Genomic DNA, 26,242 nt, shown 5'->3' with positions numbered 1-26,242 from the left:
ATGCTGCAGCATGTTAGTGTCTATATCTGTGCACCTAAAAAAAAATGCCATCTAGAACCTAAAACGGTTCTTAGGCTGTGCCAATAGGAGAACCCTTTGAAGAAACCTTTTTTGGTTTAAGGTAGAACCATTTTGTTTCCAGGAAGAAAAAAAAACGTTGTATTCCATATAGAGCACTTTTCACAGAGGGTTCTACCTGAAAACAAAAAGGGTTCTAACTTTGAACCAAATAGGGTTCTCTTATGGGGACAGCCAAATAACCCTTTTGGAACCATTTTTTCTAAGTGTACCTTGTGATAATTGGCCTAAACTTAATTTCCAGGCAATGACTGTCTGTAGCCTCTATTTACCATCGATTTAGGATTGGAAGGGAATACTATTTTATTGTAGTTGACCGTTCTGATATAATAATCAACATTGCCAAGCATGTATAACCCCATTGTATGGAGTCTGATCATCTGCATGATGCCTTTCTAAATGTCAGCCCTTTCCCCGACATTAAAATCAAATGTAAAATAAAGGCAAGTACCACACTGCTCTTATGGTTTAGTATTAACACCTCTTTGATACCCCGGTGAGCACTGGCGCCACTGGCCCAACAACCAGCATTTGGCGCAGTGGGTTGAAACATAACAGATCAAAGGTATTACAGTAGCAACACCATTGTTTGCCAGTTGAAATGTAAATCGTGGAGCGCAAGCTGTAAATAAGTCTGAAAAACGGCTATAATTGACACATGTTTGGTGATGCATACTACTGAGTAAAGCATCCCCAAATAGGCCTATCCAAAATGGCATGTTCTGGAAAAAGAATGTGCCAAAAAAAATCAAGAAAGGGAACGTTGAAGAAAGTTGGTCAACCCAAATGATCCAACCAGGCCAACGTTGCTGGGTGTCCTTTCTCTGTATGTGAAACCTTTCAAGTGTTTCAGCCTGTTCAGATGGAATTCCCCCAGCAGCTGTCGGACAATAACCCTAAAAGGATCGCTTAGCTATGAAAATGCAGATAAGGATATATTGAATGTCTCTTCTGTCGATGATCTGACTGTTCCTGTGAAGGCTTGGGTTCTCAGCCTCCCAATTACGGCCCTATATTTATAATGCTGTATTTCTATAAATGCATACAACAACATAAGAGCAACACTTCTACAATACATCATTTTAATAGATTGAGTTTGCAACACATTTTGAGCATGGTAGGCCACATCCTTGTCCTTGGTTGATTATTGATATAACATCGTGAAAAACAAATTTACGTCAGAAAATATATGAACATATGTGGAAAAATACAACAAATAGGCATAATCATACGAACATATTTAACACATTGACATCTTATTAAGTTACATTGATTGCCATTAAAATGATGTATTTAACCTATATGGTAATTAGGTAAGTGCAGTAGTTACAAATGCACAATGTCAAGGATTTTAAAAATTCAAAGTAATCTTTGATGTTTCAGACAATTAATTTCAATTTGTTTACAAATCACACAAACGTCATCTTTGCAAGTGTGCCTATTCATCAGTTTGTAGCTTATACTGTAGTTTCATTCCAACATGAACACAGTTCGTTTTAGAAAAACTATAGCAACTATTCAGGCATTTGTATTCATTTAGTCCAGGGATGGGCAACTTTGATGGGGGTGGGGGCCACAAATAATCTGAACTCGTGGCTTGAGCACCAACATCCATACCCACTCATGTAGTCAGAGCTGTCTTTAGCCGTCTTCTACACGTTTTGCTATAGGGTGGAGAGAAATGTTTGCAGTTCTTAATATATTTGAGTTAGAGTGAATACAAAAATCAATAGCTGGCCACTTAACTAATTTACCAATCACATTTTTGGGGGGCTGACATGGGTTAATTGAGTGACTGTCAGTGACTGAGAAAAACTGCTGATGCACAACCAATTTTTGAAATTGAACTTATCTATTCTACTATTCTAACTCTCAACAGTAAGCAGAGACCCCGACTGAGTTCCAATATAGTATTCCAGGGTTTTTCTTGATTTTTAAAATTATAGAATAATAGAATAATAGTGAAGACATAAAAACTATGAAAGATCACATATGGAATCATGTAGTAACCAAAACAATATTAAGCAAATCAAAATAAGACTTTTCAAAGTAGCCAACCTTTGCCTTGATAACAGCTTTGCACATTATTGGCATTCTCTCAAGAAGCTTCATGAGGTAGTCACCTGGAATGCATTCCAATTAACAAGGTGTGCCTTGTTACATTTACATTTACATTTAAGTCATTTAGCAGACGCTCTTATCCAGAGCGACTTACAAATTGGTGCTTTCACCTTATGACATCCAGTGGAACAGCCACTTTACAATAGTGCATCTAGGTCTTTTAAGGGGGGGGGGAGGGGGGGGTGAGAAGGATTACTTTATCCTATCCTAGGTATTCCTTAAAGAGGTGGGGTTTCAGGTGTCTCCGGAAGGTGGTGATTGACTCCGCTGTTAAAAGGCAATTTGTGGAATTTCTTTCCTTCTTAATGCGTTTGAACCAATCTCTTGTGTTGTGACAAGGTACGGGAGGTGTATAGAAGATAGCCCTATTTGGTAAAATACCAAGTCCATATTATGGAAAGAACAGCTCAAATAAGCAAAGAGAAACGGCAGTCCGTCATTACTTAAAGACATGAAGGTCAGTCAATCAGGAAAATTTCAACAACTTTTAAAGTTTATTCAAGTGCAGTCACAAAAACCATCAAACACTATGAGGAAACTAGCTCTCATGAGGACTGCCACAGGAAAGGAAGACCCAGAGTTACCTCTGCTGCAGACGATGAGTTACCAGTCACAGAAATTGCAGCCCAAATAAATGCTTCACAGAGTTCAAGTAACAGACACATCTCAACATCAACTGTTCAGAGGAGACTGTGTGAATCAGGCCTTCATGGTTGAATTTCTGCAAAGACACCAATACTAAAGGACACCAATAAGAAGAAGAGACTTGCTTGGGCCAAGAAACACGAGCAATGGACATTAGACCGGTGGAAATCTGTTGTTTGGTCAGATGAGTCCAAATGTTATATTTTTGGTTCCAACCTCTGTGTCTTTGTGGGATGCAGAGTAGGTGAACGGACGATCTCTGCATGTGTGGTTCCTACCGTGAAGCATGGAAGAGGAGGTGTGATGGTGACACTGTTAGAGATTTATTTAGAATTCAAGGCACACTTAACCAGCATGGCTACCACAGCATTCTGCAGCGATATGCCATCCAATCTGGTATGTGCTTAGTGGGACTTTCTTTTGTTTTTCAACAGGACAATGACCTAAAACACACCTCCAGGCTGTGTAAGTGCTATTTGACCAAGAAGGAGAGTGATGGAGTGCTGCGTCAGATAACCTGGCCTCCACAATCACCCAACCTCAACCCAATTGAGATGGTTTGGGTTGAGTTGGACTGCAGAGTGAAGGAAAAGCAGTCAACAAGAGCTCAGCATATGTGGGAACTCCTTCAAGACTGTTGGAAAAGAGTTCCAGGTAAAGCTGTCATCAAGGCAAAGGGTGGCTTCTTTGAAGAATCTAAAATCTAAAATATATTTTGATTTGTTTAACACCTTTTTGGTTACTGCTTGATTCTATGTGTTATTTCATAGTTTTGATGTCTTCACTGTTATTCTACAATGTAGATAATAGTAAAAATAAAGAAAAACCCTTGAATGAGTTGGTGTGTCCAAATGTTTGACTGGTACTGTATATATACTTAGAAATTGATCCCTAAACTACAAAAGGGGTGCGGCACGCGACCTGCCAGTTTGCCCATCCCTGATTTAGCCGTAATAGCATATTACATCATGAGTTTGATCCATTTTTAATATCTTGCAATACTGTAATTATCATGTCAAGTAGCTATTGGCAATGCCAATAAATGGTCATTTAGACCATTTAGATGGTGCTCCGGAGAGTTGAAAATGGTAATCACCTATCTGTGGTTATATCAAAATATCTCACTTTTCAAATCTAATTGAGCTATAATACACGACACTCAGTGAATTAAAGACATGTCATCTCATTATGAAACATTATCATTATTATGTTGTCTTAGAGACTAGCAATCAAAATGGTGTACATGAGAGAAATGTGATCCATATGCCTCCACCAGTGGTAGATAAAGATGTGAAATATTCAAAATCATTCAGTCTGTTGTTGACATTTTTTCACAAGTAAAAAAGCATATCTGTTCTTCCCCTTAAAAAGTCCATTACTGTTTTCTCCTCTTCTCACTCTAATAACAAAAAAAACAATTATATTTTTCAGATGACTTTGTACTCTACTTTGGAGATAATCAAGGAGTTAGAGGTGTGAAGTGCGTTGTCAGGCTATGGGGTGCAATGTGGGGACTGCTGGACTGCTCACTGTATAAAATCAGAGTGAAGTCAAAATGAACCACCTTGGATGCCTTCATGTGGCTCTGTCATTGTGTTCAAATAAGACCGTCCTCATGATGTCTAATCAAAGTTATTACCAATAAATAGAGACACCCACCCAGTCTCTGCTACCAAAGTAAGTCAGTGGGTTATGGGGGGGTTTGAGGTCTGTTGACTAGTTGTCTGACCAGGGCCCAATTTCATAAAGCATTATGAGTACTAATCTAGGACCAGGTCCCCTTTGTCCATATCATCGTATTCATTATGATCTAAAAGGCAAATCTGATCCTAGATCAGGCAAGGCTGTAGCTCATTGGAAGGTGGCCTTCACCCTCTTTAGTGTGTCCTGGATCCTGCGGGTGTGTCGCTCAGTGGGGGTGTGGTAGAAGTTTGCCTCGTTGTCTGCAGCCAGCAGGGGGATGTCACAGCCGCTGAGGTGGGCGATGCGTAGTCTTAGGTAGGCCTGCAGCTCCAAGTCAGGAGTGAAGGAGTACACTGTCTCCTGGAACGCATGCACCTGACTCACCACCTTCGCTATGGTCCTGGCGAGTGAGGAAGGAGAGAGCAGGAGAGAGATAAAGATATAGGGGTGGGGGGGGGGGGGCAGATAGAGCGGTAAAGAAGGGAGACAAGAAAGTACATAAAATTAGGACAAAAGCAGAGATTGAAGTTGCAGCCACCATGGAGTTGGAGGACAAGACAGAGAGAGTGAAAATGAGAAATAGGAGTTTGTTGTTGTTAATCTGCGGCAGGAACATACTCATAATTTGGCACCACGTTACTAAACACTTGCATCATATACAGTACAATAAGTGACCTGATTTCCACAATAGTGGGGAACCTAGGGTCTGTCATAACCAGCTGTGACGCTGCCTCTCACCGTGACCCTTTATGACCCCCAGCATCTGTCAACATCAATGCATCTCAGAACACCTGGCGTGCCACATCTCCACACCATCTGGCTGTGTGCTAGCTTTAGTAGAGGAACCCAAATCCTACACGACTGCCATGGAATGAGCAGCTGTGTCATTACAGTCCACCACAACTTTCTGTGAACCCAGCATCTGGCTGCCATATTTGAGTGGGTAGAAGGACACAGGGAATCTCATTTGGTGGCAACTTGGCCCACTTCATTACATCAAGGGAGAAAGTTAATATCACGTTTACAACATTAAAGAATGAGTGTCAGGTTGATATCCATGTCATTGCAAAAGGCGACCAGAGTAGATTCATTAAATCTCAATTGCAGATAAGTGCAAATGAATGCTATAGGCCAGTAGTTGGATGAGTGTATAAGCTTAGTGTAGGCTATAAGATTTTCCAGACCCAAATCACAATGCATCTCAGAGTAGGAGTGCTGATCTAGGATCAGGTTCTCTCTGTCCATATAATTGACTTTGGTTCATTGAAAAGAGCTATATACACTACATTACCAAAAGTATGTGGACACTTGCTCGTTCAACATCTCATTGCAAAATCATGGGCATTAATATGGAGTTGGTCCCCCCTTTGCTGCTATATCAGCCTCCACTCTTCTGGGTAGGCTTTCCACTAGATGTTGGAGCATTTCTGTGGGGACTTGCTTCCATTCAGCCACAAGAGCATTAGGGCACCCGAGTGGCGCAGCGGTCTAAGGCACTGCGTCTCAGTGCTAGAGGCGTCACTACAGACCCTGGTTTGATTCCAGGCTGTATCACAACCAGCCGCAAAATTGGCACAGTGTCATTGTAAATAAGGGACGGCAGGTAGCCTAGTGGTTAGAGTGTTAGACTAGTAACCGAAAGGTTGCAAGATCAAATTCCCGAGCTGACAAGGTAAAAATCTGCTGTTCTGCCCCTGAACAACGCATCTAACCCACTGTTCCTAGGCTGTCATTGAAAATAAAATAAAAATTCTTAACTGACTTGCCTAGTTAAATTAAATTAAAAAATAAGAATTTGTTCTTAACTGACTTACCTAGATAAATAAAAGTGAGGTTGGGCACTGATTGGGCGATAAGGGCTGGCTCGCAGTCGGTGTTCCAATTCATCCCAACAGTGTTCAATGGGGTTGAGGTCAGGGCTCTGTGTAGCCCAGTTAAGTTCTTCCACACCGATCTTGACAAACCATTTCTGTATGTATCTTGCTTTGTGCACTGCTGAAACAGGAAAGGGCCATAACCAAACTGTTGCCACAAATTTGGAAGCTCAGAATTGTCTAGAATTGCTGTAGAGTTAAGATTGTCCTTCACTGGAACTAAGGGGCCTAGCCCAAATAATGAAAAACACCCCCAGACCAATTTTTCCTCCTCCACCGAACTTCATAGTTGGCACTATGCATTGTGGCAGCTAACATTCTCTTGACATCCGCCAAACCCAGATTTGTCCGGTGGACTGCCAGATGGTGAAGCGTGATTCACCACTCCAGAGTCCAATGGCGGCGAGCTTTACACCACTCCAGCCGAAGTCTTGTGTGTGGCTCCTCGGCCACGGAAAACCACTTTATGAAGCATCCGACGAACAATTATTGTGCTGACGTTGCTTCCAGAGGCAGTTTGGAATTCGGTAGGTATGTTGCAACCAAGGACAGACTATTTTTACTCTCTACGCGCTTCAACACTCGGTGGTCCTGTTCTGTACGCGTGTGTAGCCTACCACTTCGCGGCTGAGCCATTGTTGCTCCTATACGTTTCCACTTACAGTTGACCCGGGACAGTCAGTACAGAAATTTTACGAACTGACTGACTTGTTGGAAAGGTGGCATCCTATGACGGTGCCACATTGAAAGTCACTGAGCTCATCACTAAGGCCATTCTACTGCCAATGTTTGTCAATGGGTGTGGCTGAAATAGCCAAATCCACTAATTTGAAGGGTTGTCCACATACTTTTGTATATATAGTGTAAGTCACATTTTTTTATATTATTCATTATGATCTAAAAGGCTACATTTATCCTAGATTACCACTCCTACTCTGAGATGGTTTGTGAATACAGGCCCAGGAATGTATGTGCTGGTTTCCGCGGACTCTGAATAAGCCTAGATTCCTGGACTTAAACCGCGTACAATTCTCCATTCAAATTCTCCATAGAATATCCTTTTGACTCCAGGACTAGACCTAATCTCTTTACAGACAACTGGCCCTGAGATGTTGCATTACGCTCATTCACCTAAGTTTTGGCCACTTATAGGCACCGCTGGTCAGAGTGAAGGCTCCTATCTCCAGCTGCTGGATGTGCATGGCCAGGATGTGGGCAGCAGGGAGGGTGGGTCTCCTCCTCACATGATCTCCTCCCATCAGACACAGGTTATCACTCTTCAGAAAGACCTGACAAAGAGGGAGGGAGAGGTGAGAGATAAAAAAAAAGAGAGATAGAGAGATGTCTTACCCTTCCCTTGATTTATAACATCTTGAAAGTTTCTTCAAAAAACTTTTCCTCATCTTTGCAAGGTCGGCATGTGTGTTCTTTGAGAATATATTGCATCAAGTTTGGTTCTACAATTGAAGTCGGAAGTTTACATACACCTTAGCCAAATACATTTAAACTAAGTTTTTCAAAATTCCTGACATTTAATCCGAGTAGAAATGCCCTGTTCTAGGTCAGTTAGGCTCACCTCTTTATTTTAAGAATGTGAAATGTCAGAATTATAGTAGAGAGAATTATTATTTTAGCTTTTATTTCTTTCATCACATTCCCAGTGGGTCAGAAGTTTACAGACACTCAATTAGTATTTGGTAGCATTGCCTTTAAATTGTTAAACTTCATTCAAATGTTTCAGGTATCCTGCCACAAGCTTCCCACAATAAGTTGGGTAGATTTTGGCCCATTCCTCCTGACAGAGATGGTGTAACTGAGTCAGGTTTGTAGGCCTCCTTGCTCGCACACGCTTTTTCAGTTCTGCCCACACATTTTCTATAGGATTGAGGTCAGGGCTTTGTGATGGCCACTCCAATACCTTGACTTTGTTGTCCTTAAGCCATTTTGCCACAACTTTGGAAGTATGCTTGGGGTCATTGTCCATTTGGAAGACCCATTTGCGACCAAGCTTTAACTTCCTGACTGATGTCTTCAGATGTTGCTTAAATATATCCACATAATTGATCTTCCTCATGATGCCATCTATTTTGTGAAGTGCACCAGTCCCTCCTGCAACAAAGCACCCTCACAACATGATGCTGCTACCCCCGTGCTTCACGGTTGGGATGGTGTTCTTCGGCTCGCAAGCCTCTCCCTTTTTCCTCCAAACATAACGATGGTCATTATGGCCGAACAGCTCTATTGTTGTTTCATCAGACCAGAGGATATTTCTCCAAAAAGTACGATCTTTGTCCCCATGTGCAGTTGCAAACCGTAGTCTGGCTTTTTTATGGCGGTTTTGGAGCAGTGGCTTCTTCCTTGCTGAGTAGCCATTCAGGTTATGTTGATATAGTACTCATTTCACTGTGGATAGAGATACTTTTGTACCTGTTTCCTCCAGCATCTTCACAAGGTCCTTTGCTGTTGTTCTGGGACTGATTTGCACTTTTCACACCAAAGTATGTCTCTACGAGACAGAACGCATCTCCTTTCTGTGTGGTATGACGGCTGCGTGGTCCCATGGTGTTTATTCTTGCGTACTATTGTTTGTACAGATGAACGTGGTACCTTCAGGCGTTTGGAAATTGCTCCCAATGATGAACTAGACTTGTGGAGGTCGACAATTTATTTTTCTGATGTCTTGGCTGATTTCTTTTGATTTTCCCATGATGTCAAGCAAAGAGGCACAGTTTGAAGGTAGGTAGGCCTTGAAATACATCCACAGGTACACCTCCAAATGACTGAAACGATGTCAAATATGCTCTCAGATTCTTCTAAAGCAATGACATCATTTTCTGGAATTTTCCAAGCTATTTAAAGGCACAGTCAACTTAGTGTATGTAAACTTCTGACCCACTGGAATTGTGATATAGTGAGATATAAGTGAAATAATCAGTCTGTAAACAATTGTTGGAAAAATTACTTGTGTCATGCACAAAGTAGATGTCCTAACTGACTTGCCAAAACTATAGTTTGTTAATTAACAAGACATTTGTGGAGTGGTTGAAAATCGAGTTTTAATGACTCCAACCTCAGTGTTTATAAACTTCTGACTTCAACTGTATATAGCCTCCAGCCGTTCTCAAAAGAGAATACGGTGTGTTGCCTGGCAGCATAATAAAAAAAAGCATATAACAAAATGCTGGCCAGCTGTGAGTGTGTCACAGAATTTCACACACAGATGTGCTGCTTGAAGGTGTTTTTCTTTTGGCATATTTTCCTGAAGCCCCGCACGTGTCTCTGGTACAGAAGGCGCACACACACACACACACACACACACACACACACACACACACACACACACACACACACACACACACACACACACACACACACACACACACACCTTACCTGCACGGCTCGCAGCTCCTCTAGGACCTCACACACCTTGGTAGACAGATGTTTCCAAGCCTATCAGCAAGAGAGGAGGTGTTTAATTTAGCAAGAACCACTACATCTGTCTCACGCTTACGGAAGCTTTACTCCCGTTAAGAGTTTTTTTTGTATCAATTTGGTCCAACTTTCACAAGCATGTGGTACATTTTCACAGCTCTTAGTACACAACTCAAAACAGATCATCAAAAATGCAGTTGTTTCAAAACTCTAAGCACATTTTTAACCCTTGTGTGGTGTTCATGTTTTTGTTATTCATCCAATGTGTGTCCAATCTGTGTCTGATGGACCCACAACATTATTGGGTTTTTAAAACAATACAGCCATAACAATGTATGTAAAAATACCAAACGTATTTTTGCGTGGATTCCGCGAGTGCTAGCTGGCTGTACTACAGACACCTGTCGTCATCCTGGGAAAGACTCATTGTTATCTTTTCGTAAAACAACTGGATGCAGTAAAGAGCCAAACTGGATACTAAGGAGATCCTGAGGGAAATCGACGAGTACCAACAGCTTTAGGCAATGGAGGAACAACATATTTCATCATGGAAAGATCCGACTACCTCACAAAATAACTTTAACCCAACAAAAAAAAAGAAAAACAAATGAATCTACAGACACGGACGATTTACTTACCGTTGAAGTAGAGGCTAGTGCTCTGGCTGGAATACATGCAACACTAGAAAAGTTGTGTGAGGAGGTAGCAGGGCTGAGGGGGAGTTTGGAGTTTAGCCAGAGTGAAATTCTCACGCTCCAAGGAAAGAACAAGGCACTCACAGCCAAGGTTAAAATCCACGATTCCAACATGGATTGTCTACTCAGGGAAAACACGGTGATGAAGGAGTTGCTGCTAAACATAGAAAGTCGTAGCATGGGTGAAAATCTATTTTTTTCTAGGATTCCTGAAGACGCATCCAATAATCCAGAGGCCGCGATCAGAGAATTTATGCCATCTGCCTTGAAACGTCCTATAGAGACTGTAAACAAGGTGGCTTTCCACCTTTCCACTCCATTTTTTATGCATTTGTCTACAAGTTTATATATGTTTACAACAAGCAAGGGGAAGATATCAGAATAGGGGCATTGGGAAATAATAACATATTGTACGGAATACATTTGTACTGTGGTAAAGCCGTCTGTAAAGTAATGCAAGGCCTCTTTCATGATCATGTGAAACATCAATTGCTATGGAAATGCTGGGATGTGTTTTTTCAATAATGTAATTATGGTGCAACTTTGACGGTGATACGATATGGATACAATTATCATCATGAATATTAAGCCTATACGCACTACATGTTACACACATAGACACTCAACCATGCAAATTGGCAGAGTTATTATTTATTTGGACAGCACACATTACTCTTATACAGACATCGTACAAACTCTCACTAAATCACATCCAGTATCATAGACATCAACCTAATCAGATTTCCTACACACATAATACCTTGTCTCAATTTGCTAACATCTGTGGCACTGGCTCACAGGCAAACAGGTAAGGGAATAAAACAAATATTGCTAGAACCTATTTGTTGAATTCTAAATGACCGTCATACTACCTCTGATGGCAGTAACTTTACAAGCACTAATTATGGTCAATTTAGGCTGAGAATAGTATCTAGTTAAGGCAAGGGGTGAATAAATAAGTATAGCCAGTTATAATTGTAACGGATTAGAAGGTTATAAAAAAAGACGATAAGTCTTTACGTGACTAAAAGAAAAGGAATATAACATACACTTGTATACAGGAAACTCACTCTACATCCTTAGATGAAGTTGTGTGGAAAAAGGAATGGGGTGGTGAAATAATTTTCTATCATGGACAAATGAACTCAAAAGGTATGATGATATTAATTAACAAAGATTTCGATCTGAATATGCAAATAGTCAGGAATGATTCGCAAGGAAGGTGGATCTTTTTGAATATGAAAGTGGACGGAAAAGAGATTAGGCTCATTAATCTATATGGTCCAAATCAGGATGAACCACACTTCTTTAAAAATATATATACACCAATTTATTAAACTTACAGGCAACAAATGATCAAATCATTATGGTAGGAGACTATAACACAGTGTTAAGTACCTTAATGGACCGTAAAGATAATCACTCTACAAACTATCATCACTGCGCCCTTAAGGAAATCACAAATATTATGGACACATTAGAAATAGTGGATATTTGGAGACTAAAAAACCCCAACCTAGTGAGATATAAATGGAGGAGACTTAATCAAGCTAGTCGTCTTGACTACATTCTTGTCTCTTTCATCAAAGGTTTAAAACGTTTTAATAGGAGACAGAATGCGATCAGATGATCATCTAATTGACATTCACATAACTCTTATAGAATTTCCACATGGACTGGGATATTGGAAATTTAATCGAAGTTTACTGGAGAACAACTTATTTTTAACAAAGACAAAATCATTTATAACTGAATTTTTCCAGTATAATATACAGTTGAAGTCGGAAGTTTACATACAACTTAGCCAAATACATTTAAACAAAGATTTTCACAATTCTTGACATTTAATCCTAGTAAAAATTCCATGTCTTGGGTCAGTTCAGATCACCACTTTATTTTAAGAATGTGAAATGTCAGAATAATAGTAAAGAGAATTGATTTATTTCAGCTTTTATTTCTTTCATCACATTCCCAGTGGGTCAGAAGTTTACCTACACTCAATTAGTATTTGGTAGCATTGCCTTTAAATTGTTTAACTTGGGTAAAACGTTTCAGGTAGCCTTCCACACGCTGGTGTAACCGAGTCAGGTTTGTAGGCCTCCTTGCTCGCACACGCTTTTTCAGTTCTGCCCGCACATTTTCTATAGGATTGAGGTCAGGGCTTTGTAATGGCCACTCCAATACCTTGACATTGTTGTCCTTAAGCCATTTTGCTACAACTTTGGAAATATGCTTGGGGTCATTGTCAATTTGGAAGACCCATTTGCGACCAAGCTTTAACTTCCTGACTGATGTCTTGAAATGTTGCTTAAATATATCCACATTTTCCTGCCTCATGATGCCATCTATTTTGTGAAGTGCACCAGTCCCTCCTCGAGCAAAGCACCCCCACAACATGATGCTGCCACCCCCGTGCTTCACGGTTGGAATGGTGTTCTTCGGCTTGCAAGCATCCCCCTTTTTCCTCCAAACATAACGATGGTCATTATAGCCAAAAAGTTATATTTTTGTTTTGTCAGACCAGAGGACATTTCTCCAAAAAGTATAATCTTTGTCCCCATGTGCAGTTGCAAACCGTAGTCTGGCTTTTTTTATGGTGGTTTTGGAGCAGTGGCTTCTTTCTTGCTGAGTAGCCTTTCAGGTTATGTTGATATAGGACTCATTTTACTGTGGATATAGATACTTTTGTTTCCTCCAGCATCTTCACAAGGTCCTTTGTTGTTGTTCTGGGATTGATTTGCACTTTTCACACCAAAGTATGTTCATCTCTACGAGACAGAACGCATCTCCTTTCTTAGCGGTATGACGGCTGCGTGGTCCCATGGTGTTTATACTTGCGTACTATTGTTTGTACAGATGAACGTGGTACATTCAGGTGTTTGGAAATTGATCCCAATGATGAACCAAAATTGTGGAGGTTGACAATTTTTCTGAGGTCTTGGCTGATTTCTTTTGATTTTCCCATGATGTCAAGCAAAGAGGCACTGAGTTTGAAGGTAGTGTCACAGTTTTCTTCCTTCTCTTCCTCTGAAGAGGTGAAACAAGGATCGGACCAATACGCAGCGTGGTAAGTGTCCATGGTTTTAATAGGAAAACTCAAACATGAACACAACTACAAAACAAGGAACATGAAAACCCGAAACAGTCCCGTGTGGCACAAACACTGACACAGGAAACAATCACCAACAAAATACCCAAAGAATATGGCTGCCTAAATATGGTTCGCATTCAGAGACAAGAATAAACACCTGCCTCTGATTGAGAACCAATCTAGGCAACCATAGACTTACCTAGACACCTAAACTGAACACAACCCCACAAATCTACAAAAAACCCTAGACAAGCCAAAACACATAAATCACCCATATCACACCCTGGCCTAACCCAAATAATAAAGAAAACAAAGATAACTAAGGCCAGGGCGTGACAGGTAGGCCTTGAAATACATCCACAGGTACACCTCCAATTGACTCAAATTATGTCAATTAGCCTCTCAGAAGCTTCTAAAGCCATGACATCATTTTCTGGAATTTTCCAAGCTGTTTAAAGGCAGAGTCAACTTAGTGTATGTAAACTTCGGACCCACTGGAATTGTGATACAGTAAATTATAAGGCAAATAAACAATTGTTGGAAAAATTACCTGTGTCATGCACAAAGTAGATGTCCTAACCGACTTGCCAAAACTAGTTTGTTAAAAAAAAATATTTGTGGAGTTGTTGAAAAACTAGTTTTAGTGACTCCAACCTAAGTGTATGTAAACCACCACAGTCAGAGGCTGGCACTAAGACAGCATTGAATGAGCTGTATCCGCCATAAGCAAACAAGAAAATGCTCACCCAGAGGCGGTGCTCCAAGAAGCCAGAGACTTTAATGCAGGGAAACTTCAATTCGTTGTACCACATTTCTATCAGCATGTTAAATGTGCAACCAGAGGGAAAAAAAACTCTGGACCATCTTTACTCCACATACAGAGATGCATACAAAGCTCTCCCTCGCACTCCATTTAGCAAATCGGACCATAATTCTATCCTCCTGATTCCTGCTAACAAGCAAAAATTAAAGCAGGAAGCACCAGTGACTAGATCAATAAAAAATGGTCAGATGAAGCAGATACTAAGCTACAGGACTGTTTTGCTAGCACAGACATGAAATATGTTCCGGGATTCCTCCGATGGCATTGAGGAGCACACCACATCATTTACATTTACATTTAAGTCATTTAGCAGACGCTCTTATCCAGAGCGACTTACAAATTGGTGCGTTCACCTTAAGACATCCAGTGGAACAGCCACTTTACAATAGTGCATCTAAATCTTTTAAGGGGGGGGGGTGAGAAGGATTACTTTATCCTATCCTAGGTATTCCTGAAAGAGGTGGGGTTTCAGGTGTCTCCGGAAGGTGGTGATTGACTCCGCTGTCCTGGCGTCGTGAGGGAGTTTGTTCCACCATTGGGGGGCCAGAGCAGCGAACAGTTTTGACTGGGCTGCACGGGAACTGTACTTCCTCAGTGGTAGGGAGGCGAGCAGGCCAGAGGTGGATGAACGCAGTGCCCTTGTTTGGGTGTAGGGCCTGATCAGAGCCTGGAGGTACTGAGGTGCCGTTCCCCTCACAGCTCCGTAGGCAAGCACCATGGTCTTGTAGCGGATGCGAGCTTCAACTGGAAGCCAGTGGAGAGAGCGGAGGAGCGGGGTGACGTGAGAGAACTTGGGAAGGTTGAACACCAGACGGGCTGCGGCGTTCTGGATGAGTTGTAGGGTTTAATGGCACAGGCAGGGAGCCCAGCCAACAGCGAGTTGCAGTAATCCAGACGGGAGATGACAAGTGCCTGGATTAGGACCTGCGCTGCTTCCTGTGTGAGGCAGGGTCGTACTCTGCGGATGTTGTAGAGCATGAACCTACAAGAACGGGCCACCGCCTTGATGTTAGTTGAGAACGACAGGGTGTTGTCCAGGATCACGCCAAGGTTCTTAGCGCTCTGGGAGGAGGACACAATGGAGTTGTCAACCGTGATGGCGAGATCATAGAACGGGCAGTCCTTCCCCGGGAGGAAGAGCAGCTCCGTCCAATGACATCAGTCATTGGCTTCATCAATAAGTGCATCGATGACGTCGTCCCCACAGTGACCGCATGTACATACCCCAACCAGAAGCCATGTATTACAGGCAGCATCTGCACTGAGCAAAAGGCTAGAGCTGCCACTTTCAAGGAGCGGGACTCGAACCCGGAAGCTTATAAGAAATCCCGCTATGCCCTCCGACGACCATCAAACAGGCAAAGCATCAATACAGGACTACGACCAAATGGTACTACACCGGCTCTGATGCTCATCGGATGTGGCAGTGCTTGCAAACCATTACAGACTACAAAGGGAAGCACAGCCGAGAGCTGCCCATTGACACAAGCCTACCAGACGAGCTAAACTACTTCTATGCTCGCTTCGAGGCAAATAACACTGAAACATGCATGAGAGCACCAGCTGTTCCAGAAGACTGTGTGATCACGCTCACGATGGCCGATGTGAGTAAGACCATTAAATAGGTCAACATTCACTAGGCCGCAGGGCCAGACGGATTACCAGGACGTGTACTGTGAACATGCGTTGACCAACTGGCAAGTGTCTTCACTGACATTTTCAACCTCTCCCTGTCCGAGTCTGTAATACCAACATGTTTTAAGCAGACCCCCATAGTGCCTGTGCCCAAGAACACTAAGGTAACCTGCCTAAATGACTACCGACGCATAGCACTCATGTCTGTAGCCATGAAGTGCTTTGAAAGGCTGGTCATGGCTCACATCAACACCATTATCCCAGAAACCCTAGACCACTCCAATTTGCATACCGCCCCAACCGATCCACAGATGATGCTCTCTCTATTGCACTCCACACTGCCCTTTCCCACCTGGACAAAAGGAACACCTATGTGAGAATGCTATTTATTGACTACAGCTCAGCGTTCAACACCATAGTGCCCTCAAAGCTCATCAATAAGCTAAGGACGCTGGGACTAAACATCTCCCTCTGCAACTGGATCCTGGATTTCCTGACGGGCCGCCCCCAGGTGGTAAGGGTAGGTAACAACACATCCGCCACACTCATCCTCAAAACAGGGGCCCCTCAGGTGTACATGCTCAGTCCCCTCCTGGACTCCCTGTTCACTCATTACTGCACGGCCAGGCATGATTCCAACACCATCATTAAGTTTCCCAATGACAAAACAGTGGAAGACCTGATCACCGACAACAACGAGACTTCCTATAGGGAGGAGGTCAGAGACCTGGCCGTGTGGTGCCAAGACAACAACCTCTCCCTCAACGTGATCAAGACAAAGGAGATGATTGTGGACTACAGGAAAAAGAGGACCAAGCACGCCCCCATTCTCATCAACGGGGCTGCAGTGGAGCAGGTTGAGAGCTTCAAGTTCCTTGGTGTCCACAGCACCAACAAACTAACATGGTCCAAGCACACCAAGATATTTGTGAAGTGGGCACGACAAAACCTATTCCCCCTCAGGAGACTGAAAAGATTTGCCATGGGTCCTCAGATCCTCAAAAGGTTCTACAGCTGCACCATCGAGAGCATCCTGACGGGTTGCATCACTGTCTGGTATTGCAACTGCTCAGCCTCTGACCGCAAGGCACAACAGAGGTTGTGCGACCGGCCCAGTACATCACTGGGGCCAAGCTTCCTGCCATCCAGGACTTCTATGCCAGGCGGTATCAGAGGAAGGCCCTAAAAATGGTCAAAGACTCCAGCCACCCTAGTCATAGAGTGTTCTCTCTGCTATCGCATGGCAAGCGGTACCAGAGCACCAAGTCTATGTCCAAGAGGCTTCTAAACAGCTTCTACCCCCAAGCCATAAGACTCCTGTACACCTAATCAAAGTAGTCATAGTCACTTTAAAAACTCTACCTACATGTACATATTACCTCAACTAACCAGTGCCCCCACACATTGACTCTGTACCGCTACCCCACTGTATATAGTCTCGCTATTGTTATTTTACTATCGCTCTTTAATACATTTTTACTTTTATTTCTTTTTCTTATCCGTATTTTTTAAAACTGCATTGTTGGTTAGGGCCTAATAAGTAAGCATTTCACTGTAAGCATTTCACCTTACTTGTATTCGGCGCATGTGACTAATAAAATTGTATTTAATATTGCCTCATGTGAAAACAGTGTAATATACTGTAATTTACAGTACTGTAGCATACTACATTCAAGGGGCAATTTTGAAACACATAAGATCTCAGAAGAGATCTTCGTCTCACAATTTTACTAAGATGTTTGGTGCAGTCTCTCATTGAATTAAAACAAATCATTTATTGGAGAATCCCTACTGTTGACCAATCACTGACAAAGGGGCATAGACTTCGGCTCCAAACTTCTTGTGCCCGAACAGCCCAAAAACCCTTCACCGAAGTCCAAAAATAACAGAAATGTCACAATGTCACATAACATGTCACATAACGAGCTATACCAAACTGTTTTGACTGAGAAGCATGCGAACGCCTTAACAAGTGTTACCAGTTTGGAGTTTTGTACTAATAGTTTAGAAAATTCACCACATACTTGTGAAAATAGTACCAAATATAAAAATATAAAAAATATTATATTAAAAAAAAACTCTGTTCAGTAATGACAAGAACAGGAAGAGTATTATTATAACATGGACAAACAACAAGAGCACATCATTTCAGTTGTTACACTTTATGACAATTCATAAGGTAAGCACCCATTTTAGGTACTGTTATGTCCTCCCCGAAATTTGATTTGAACACAAATTCTGATGTTCATCTAACTCAGAAAGGAATCAAATATCCACTGGTTCCCATAACAGCACCAAAATACATTTCACTTAAGGGCCTAAGAGTATGTTATTTATTTCATGGGTGCTCCCTACATGACTCTGGTCAAAAGTTGTATACTACAGTATATAGGAAATAGGGTGCCATTTCAGATGCAGGCATGCATACTTACGGGTAATTGCCTGACAAAAACATTCTCCAGACCTCCAAGGACCTGCATGGCTGTGGCGAAGTCTCTCGATTCATAGCAGTGTTTGGCAATTAACAGAAACTTAGTGAGCAAAGCCGCTTGTATCTGCAGCAAGAAAAGAAGAGGAGAGATTCTATGGTCAAGCATTCACACAAATCCTTGTAGAAATCAATTAAAACATCATAGAAGTGCATCTGATGGCTATCACGTAATTCGATATAATGGACAATGACTGACTTTGAAAATAAATGTAAATTAGTGTTTTCAAATCAAATCAAATTGTATTAGTCACATGGGCCGAATACAACCTTACAGTGAAATGCTTACTTACGAGCCCCTAAACAACAATGCAGACAAGAATAAAAGATAACAAGTAACTAAAAAGCAGCAGTAAAACAACAATAGCGAGACTATATACAGGGGGGGGTATCGGCCAGTTGAGGTAGTATGTAAATGTAGGTAGGGTTATTGAAGTGACTATGAGAAAGACTAACAGAGAGTAGCAGTGGTGTAAAGAAGGGGGGAGGCAATGCAAATAGTCTGGGTAGCCATTTGATTAGATGTTCAGGAGGCTTTATGGCTTGGGGGTAGAAGCTGTTGAGAAGCCTCTTGGACCTAGACTTGGTGCTCCGGTACCACTTGCAGTGCAATAGCAGAGAGAAAAGTATATGGCAAGGGTGGCTGAAGTCTTTGACAATTATTAGGGCCTTCCTCTGATACCGCCTGGCATAGAGGTCCTGGATGGCAGGAAGCTTGGCCCCAGTGATGTACTGGGCCGTTCGCACAACCTACTGTAGCACCTTGCGGTCGGAGGCCAAGCAGTTGCCATACCAGGCAGTGATGCAACCAGTCAGGATGCTTTCGATGGTGCAGCTGTAGAACCTTTTGAAGATCTGAGGGCCCATGGCAAATCTTTTAAGTCTCCTGAGGGGGAAAAGGTTTTGTCGTGCCCTCTTCATGACTGTCTTGGTGTGCATGGACCATGTTAGTTTGTTGGTGATGTGGACACCAAGGAACTTGAAGCTCCCAACTTGCTCCACTGCAGCCCCGTCGATGAGAATGGGGGCGTGCTCTGTCCTCTTTTTTCCTGTAGTCCACAATCATCTCCTTTGTCTTGATCACGTTGAGGGAGAGGTTGTTGTCCTGGCACCACTCCGCCAGGTGTCTGACCTCGCCCCTATAGGCTGTCTCGTCGTTGTCGTTGATCAAGCCTACAACTGTTGTGTCATTGGCAAACTTAATGATGGTGTTGGAGCTGTGCCTGGCCGTGCAGTAATGAGTGAACAGGGAGTACAGGAGCACTGGAGTACTGAGCATGCACCCCTGAGGGGGCCCTGTGTTGAGGATCAGCATGGCGGATGTGTTGTTACCTACCCTTACCACCTGGGGGGCGGCCCGTCAGGAATCCAGGATCCAGATGCAGAGGCAGGTGTTTAGTCCCAGGGTCCTTAGCTTATTGATGAACTTTGAGGGCACTATGATGTTGAACGCTGAGCTGTAGTCAATGAATAGCATTCTCACATATGTGTTCCTTTTGTCCAGGTGGGAAAGGGCAGTGTGGAGTGCAATAGAGAGAGCATCATCTGTGGATCTGTTGGGGCGGTATGCAATTGGAGTGGGATAATGTTCTTGATGTGAGCCATGACCAGTCTTTCAAAGCACTTCATGGCTACAGACGTGAGTGATATGGGACGGTAGTCATTTATGCAAGATTTCTTTGTGTTCTTCGGCACAGGCACAGGTGGTCTGCTTAAAACATCTTGGTATTACAGACTCGGACATGGAGAGGTTGAAAATGTCAGTGACGACACTTGCCAGTTGGTCAACGCATGTTCGCAGTACATGTCCTGGTAATCCATCTGGCCCTGCGGCCTTGTGAATGTTGACTTATTTAAAGGTCTTACTCACATCGGCTGCGGCGAGAAAGATCACAGTCTTCTGAAACAGCTGGTGCTCTCATGCATGTTTCAGTGATATTTGCCTTGAAGCGAGAATAGAAGTAGTTTAGCTCGTCTGGTAGGCTCGTGTCAATGGGCAGCTCTCGGCTGTGCTTCCCTTTGTAGTCTGTAATGGTTTGCAAGCCCTGTCATATCCAACGAGCACCAGAACCGGTGTATTACGATTCGATCTTAGACCTGTATTGATGCTTTGCCTGTTTGATGATTCACAAACAAGGATATTTCTAAGTGACCCCAGACTTTTGAACGGTAGTGTACATACAGTCACTATGGGGACGACATCATCGATGCACTTATTGATTGAGCCAATGAATGATGTGGTGTACTCCTCAATGCCATCGGAGGAATCCCGGAACATATTCCATGTCTGTGCTAGAAAAACAGTCCTGTAGCATCTGCTTCATCTGACCACTTTTTTATTGATCTAGTCACTGGTGCTTCCTGCTTTAATTTTTCCTTGTGAGCAGGAATCAGGAGGATAGAATTATGGTCAGATTTGCCAAATGGAGGGCGAGGGAGAGCGTTGCATGCGTCTCTGTGTGTGAAGTATCGGTGGTCCAGAGTTTTTTTCCTCTGGTTGCACATTTAACATGTTGATAGAAATGTGGTAAAACAATTTAAGTTTCCCTGCATTAAAATCCCCGGCTAGTAGGTTTGCCGCCTCTGGGTGAGCGTTTTCTTGTTTGCTTATGGCGGAATACAGCTCATTCAATGCTGTCTTAGTGCCAGCCTCTGACTGACTGTGTGTGTGTGTGTGTGTGTGTTGAATAAATGACATACATATAGATATAGAGATCAAACAGTAATGTCCAACAGAGTTGTATCCCCATTACTAGCAGATCTCACCTTTATCGAATCACAGATGACAATTTCAGCAGAAACCCAGTTGGAGACACTGTCAGCATATCTCAGTAGCTGTTGGAGGTAGCTATCCTGTGGCATCTCCTCATTAACAAATAAACTGCTGCCCTCTACTGGAGTTATAGAGTGTGACACATGTCTGTGGGATAAGAGAGAGACAATCAGACTCGAGATTGAGCTGTGAATGAACAGTTGATTTTATGTCAGAGATTGTCAAGGATGCAATGGCTGACTGTCACATACGTCTCATAATCTAGCAAGTGATGCTTGTTTCAGATTATGCATTCTGGTATATGTCACTGAAATATTTGAACCAAAGGGAATATTTACTCACTTGGTGACACTTAATGCTTTGTCCCCGACTCCTTGAGCTCTAGAGTTGAGGAAATTATTGGGGTGACAGCCTTGAAACATTTCCTGCATTAAAAAAAAAACAAGAGCTTATGTTTCAAATGTATATATACAGTTGAAGTCAGAAGTTTACATACACTTAAGTTGTCATTAAAACCCGTTTTTCAACCACTCCACAAATGTATTGTTAACAAACTATAGTTTTTGACAAGTCGGTTAGGACATCTACTTTGTGCATGACACAAGTCATTTTTACAATTGTTTATAGACATATTATTTCACTTATAATTCACTGTATCACAATTCCAATGGGTCAGAAGTTTACATACAGTAAGTTGACTGTGCCTTTAAACAGCTTGGAAAATTCCAGAAAATTATGTCATGGCTGTATAAGCTTCTGATAGGCTAGTTGACATCACTTGAGTCAATTGGAGGTGTACCTGTGGATGTATTTCAAGGCCTACCTTCAAACTCAGTGCCTCTTTGCTTGACATCATGGGAAAATCCAAAGAAATCAGAATATTTTTTTATTTTATTTTTTTAGACCTCCACAAGTCTGGTTCATCCTTGGGAGCAATTTCCAAACACCTGAAGGTACCACGTTCATCTGTACAAACAATAGTACGCAAGTATAAACACCATTGGACCACACAGAGTTCATACCGCTCAGGAAGGAGACGCGTTCTGTCTCCTAAACTGCCCTCCCAAGCAAAAAGGCAGTAACTGCTCATAGATTGGAACTGAGAAAAATGTCTTCAAAGTTTTTTAATTGTCCAGCCAAATGAATTCTAGGGAGATTATTGGAGATGTAATGATCTGTTGCCTTACTATAAGTACATTTCTTTTATTCATGTTGACCCTGACCTTTGACATGAACTTTGACCCTTAAACGGCAGTTACTACCTTCTTCCTTAGCATGATGTTATACATTTTCCTGCCATTTTCATTTGTTAGTTTACTATACTTCTCATTTATGCTATTAATACAAGAGCAGTGTATTTAATGACAGTGTAACAGAGTTGAAACTGCATCCTTTGTGTGTCTCCACTAAGATACCAGTTGCATTTACATAGAGATGTAGGTTCTGCGTCAGTCACATTACATACTGTGTATGACAAGTAGCCCATGTCTTGTTATAAGAATAAATGTGAAAAGCAGCACTGAAATAGTTTGAATTACATGAAATGATTACCTGTCTTGTAATATATAATGATGGAACATGATAGAAGTATGACGTAGGGTAATACAAAATATAAAAAATGACCATGAGATTGCTAATAAACATTTTTAAAACATATTTACATGTTCATAAGGGTACCCAAATGACATTTAGCTAAAATTGACAAAATGCTGAGTAGTTACATTTCATTTTTGAGTAAAACTTCTTCAGTGCTCTTCCATATCACTCCTCATCCTTAGCAAAGTTGTTCACAGCCAAGGCATTCCAGAACTGCCTTCGATTTGCAGGCATCAGAGGACACAGCTTGGTGATGATGTCCATCTTCTTGGACTCTTCTATCCCTCTATCCTGTGTACGTAGTGTTGAGGGTGTCTCTAGAGTGACTTTCTTCATGATAAAGTCAAGCTCTGTGAAGTCCTTTTCTTCATGAAGACTTTTTAGAAGTGACTCCTGGATCCACGCCTCAACTGGATCTCAGCCATCTCTGCCAGCTTTGGTGCTGCTGCCTTCTTCAGCTTGACGATGGAATGGCCAGCTTTCCATGCCAGCATGTTTTCCTTTTTCATCTCGACCACCTCCACCTTGCCTGCATTGGAAGTGGCGACCACATGGAGGAAGTCGTACACCACACCTCCAGGTGTCGAGCTTTCATTTCCTGTTCCACGCCATGGTGGAAACTGTCTGCACTCATGAAGGTGTGTCCTGGCTCAAAGAACTTGAGGGTGATGGCCTCCATCAAAGTTGAGTCAGCATTGACAACACTCACCAGTGATGTTAGGAGGCACCAGTTTTTGTTTTGAGAAGTGTAGTTATCCACCCACTGCATGCTTGACATCTCTCTCCCTCTCCAGTGCTGTTACATAAGATGAAGTCATCTCCTCTGCCTTCCGACCAGTTGTTCCTTCACACCATACCACTGAGATAGTTTTCTTCTTCATTTGAGACTTCTTTCCAATGGTGGTGAATGTCTCGCCATAGGCAACGATTCTTCTTGTGAACAATGCTGTTTTCACACCTTTCATGCGAGGAAGACTTTTTTGCATATCAACGCTCCTCACAGACCAGTCCTCAGGCCAATCTTTCTGTGCATCAGCCTGGTAATGGCTTCTGCTCTGCCCTGCAGACTTTTTATGTTCCTCATATTTCCTACATTGCATGCAGTCAGGGTTGGGGATGGTGAATTCGGGTGCTGCATGGCTGTTGTCTTGGCAGGCTTGGGTTTCCATGGCCTCATTCTCCCTGTGCTCCATCTTCAGATGATGACCCTACACCAAACAGAGCTTGCACTCCTCCTCTCCAAGCTTCACAAAGCCGATGTTCGTAACCGCAGCTGGCATCTTTGTTCTTCTCCTTGTAGCCATTATGCACAAACCGAATATTGACGTCACTAGGGGGGTAGATTTGTTGATTTTATCTTGTGCAAACATTATCATAATAATTTTCACTGTCATAACTCAGTTCATCTATTCATTTCATAACTGCTCCCAAAAAGGCTCTTAAATTTACAAATACAAAACAATTACATGGATGGACATTGACAGGAATAAAACCTAGCATTGACGTGGGTGTACTGTCCTAATACACCCTCACATGGCAACTTTGATCCACATGGATACTAATCATCTAGACCACAGGGATTGGTGGAAGTCATGCAAAACGGTTTATTCTGCATTCATGTAATGATGGCACTGAAGCAGACACATTGAGCACACATTTGGCATGTCAAAGCTTCTACTAATGACATATGCCACCAACAAAGGTGGTGGATACAATTTGGTATTTTAACTTTCAGTCGGGACAGTCACGCAATACTGGAATATAAAAAAAGAACCAGAAACCCTGAACATGTGAGTAGATATAGAATTAATGAGCTAGCAATGCTGTGTGTGCGCTCATCCAGAAAACGAGTGTGCGTGGCATTTGACAATTCAGTATGGGGTGCACGTCCAACTGACCGTCAGCTGCTAAGAAGTCATGTGTGTGGTGTAACGTTACAGATTCAAATAACCCATGGAATGTCAGAATACAACTAGGGATTATATTAATTTGTCTCTTATGGGACCATGTACCACAAATCTATTGCTTCATGCTAATGCTAGCTAGGTAGATTTTGACGTTTTGGTAGGGGCACGTCAGTTTTAGCTAGGTGGCTGTTACTGGCTAGAAATCGTGTGCATGGTGTACTGATTCAAAGAAACCATCAGTTGAAATTTCAGAATATAATTCATTCTATGGCTAATAGATTGACGTTAGTATCAATTGCAGATCTCCTCTCGTGAGAGCAGGTAGCATTGTTAGTCTATTCTCGCTAGCTAGTTAGATTAATTAAATTTAGACTAATTAATTTTGATCTGAGATCTACTTGGCTAGCTAGTTCTTACCAGTGTCTGGATGTTGGCATTTCAGAGCAAATTCAACCATCATTTTCCCCCGGGAATGCTGTGCCATGGTGTTGTATCCCTAGAATAGCATGGTATGTGTGTGTAGCTGTCAGTCAGTGTCATACAGGTTTGATTGCATCACTATCATAATAAACTTATATGAAACCAAGGTAAAACACAGTAACTGCAGCCAAGGGCAGGTTGAAAACAAGCTAAAAGGCAGTTACTGCCACTTACCTTGGTTTCACAGTAACTTTTTGCAGATACTGCTAATACGACCCCAATTCTCTCCAAAACACAAAACGAGGCAGGATACTTGTCCACATGATTAAGCATGCATTTAATGTAACAAAAATGACATTAACTCATTTTCGACCAAATGAGCAGTTACTGCCTTTTTGCTTGGGAGGGCAGTAAAGATTAACGTACTTTGGTGCGAAAAGTGCAAATCAATCCCAGAACAACAGCAAATGACCTTGTGAAGATGCTGGAGGAAACAGATACAAACGTATTGTGGCAAAGAAGGGGGTCGAGTGATAAGTGGCAGATATGTGAGAGCAGAACTAATAAACGGGCTCTGCCCGATCACTAAAATGGCCACCCCTGTCAGAACTACAGATCACAAAATGGCCGACCGCCAAAACTACAAGTCCCAGAAGCAAGGGGAACCCTCAGAAGGTGGAGCCGACTCACAGATAAAGGGTCAAGAAAAACCAGGAAGAGGAAGAGAGGGTGCTGGAAGGATCTATGAACAATAGAGAAAGAGACTATAGAGATTGGCTGGATTTACCGTGTATGAGCTGGATTGTTTTGGACTTACCTGTTGGCGTTTGGACCTGGACCTACCGAGAACCCAATTCGTGTACCGAACCCTGCTATCCTTGACCTCGCCTACGGCCTGGGTGGACCAGGACGGAGAAACAAACGAACAGGTACTGTCCTGTTCGAAAGAACTCTCATTCTTGGGTGATTTGGTGACAGTTT

At 42.3% G+C, this 26,242-nt stretch overlaps 1 protein-coding gene across 1 annotated transcript in view; it reads right to left on the bottom strand.

Moving 5' to 3' along the window:
• Positions 1-2,368: 2,368 nt before the first annotated feature.
• LOC115112727 (kinase non-catalytic C-lobe domain-containing protein 1-like) overlaps positions 2,369-26,242 on the bottom strand; it is a 91,239-nt gene continuing 67,365 nt past the window's right edge. The window contains exons 25-30 of the mRNA XM_065012861.1: positions 21,681-21,763; positions 21,332-21,485; positions 18,510-18,632; positions 9,792-9,851; positions 7,533-7,690; positions 2,369-4,927 (exon numbers count right to left, since the gene is read on the bottom strand). Coding sequence (XP_064868933.1) covers positions 4,696-4,927; positions 7,533-7,690; positions 9,792-9,851; positions 18,510-18,632; positions 21,332-21,485; positions 21,681-21,763 — 810 coding nt within the window. The 3' untranslated portion in view covers positions 2,369-4,695. The remainder of the gene's footprint in view (positions 4,928-7,532; positions 7,691-9,791; positions 9,852-18,509; positions 18,633-21,331; positions 21,486-21,680; positions 21,764-26,242) is intronic.

Source organism: Oncorhynchus nerka, linkage group LG28 (assembly GCF_034236695.1).
Source record: "Oncorhynchus nerka isolate Pitt River linkage group LG28, Oner_Uvic_2.0, whole genome shotgun sequence".
In the NCBI taxonomy this organism is placed as follows: Eukaryota; Metazoa; Chordata; class Actinopteri; order Salmoniformes; family Salmonidae; genus Oncorhynchus; species Oncorhynchus nerka.
Note: the sequence above shows the minus strand (reverse complement) of the source record. Positions and strands in the feature narration are given on the sequence as shown.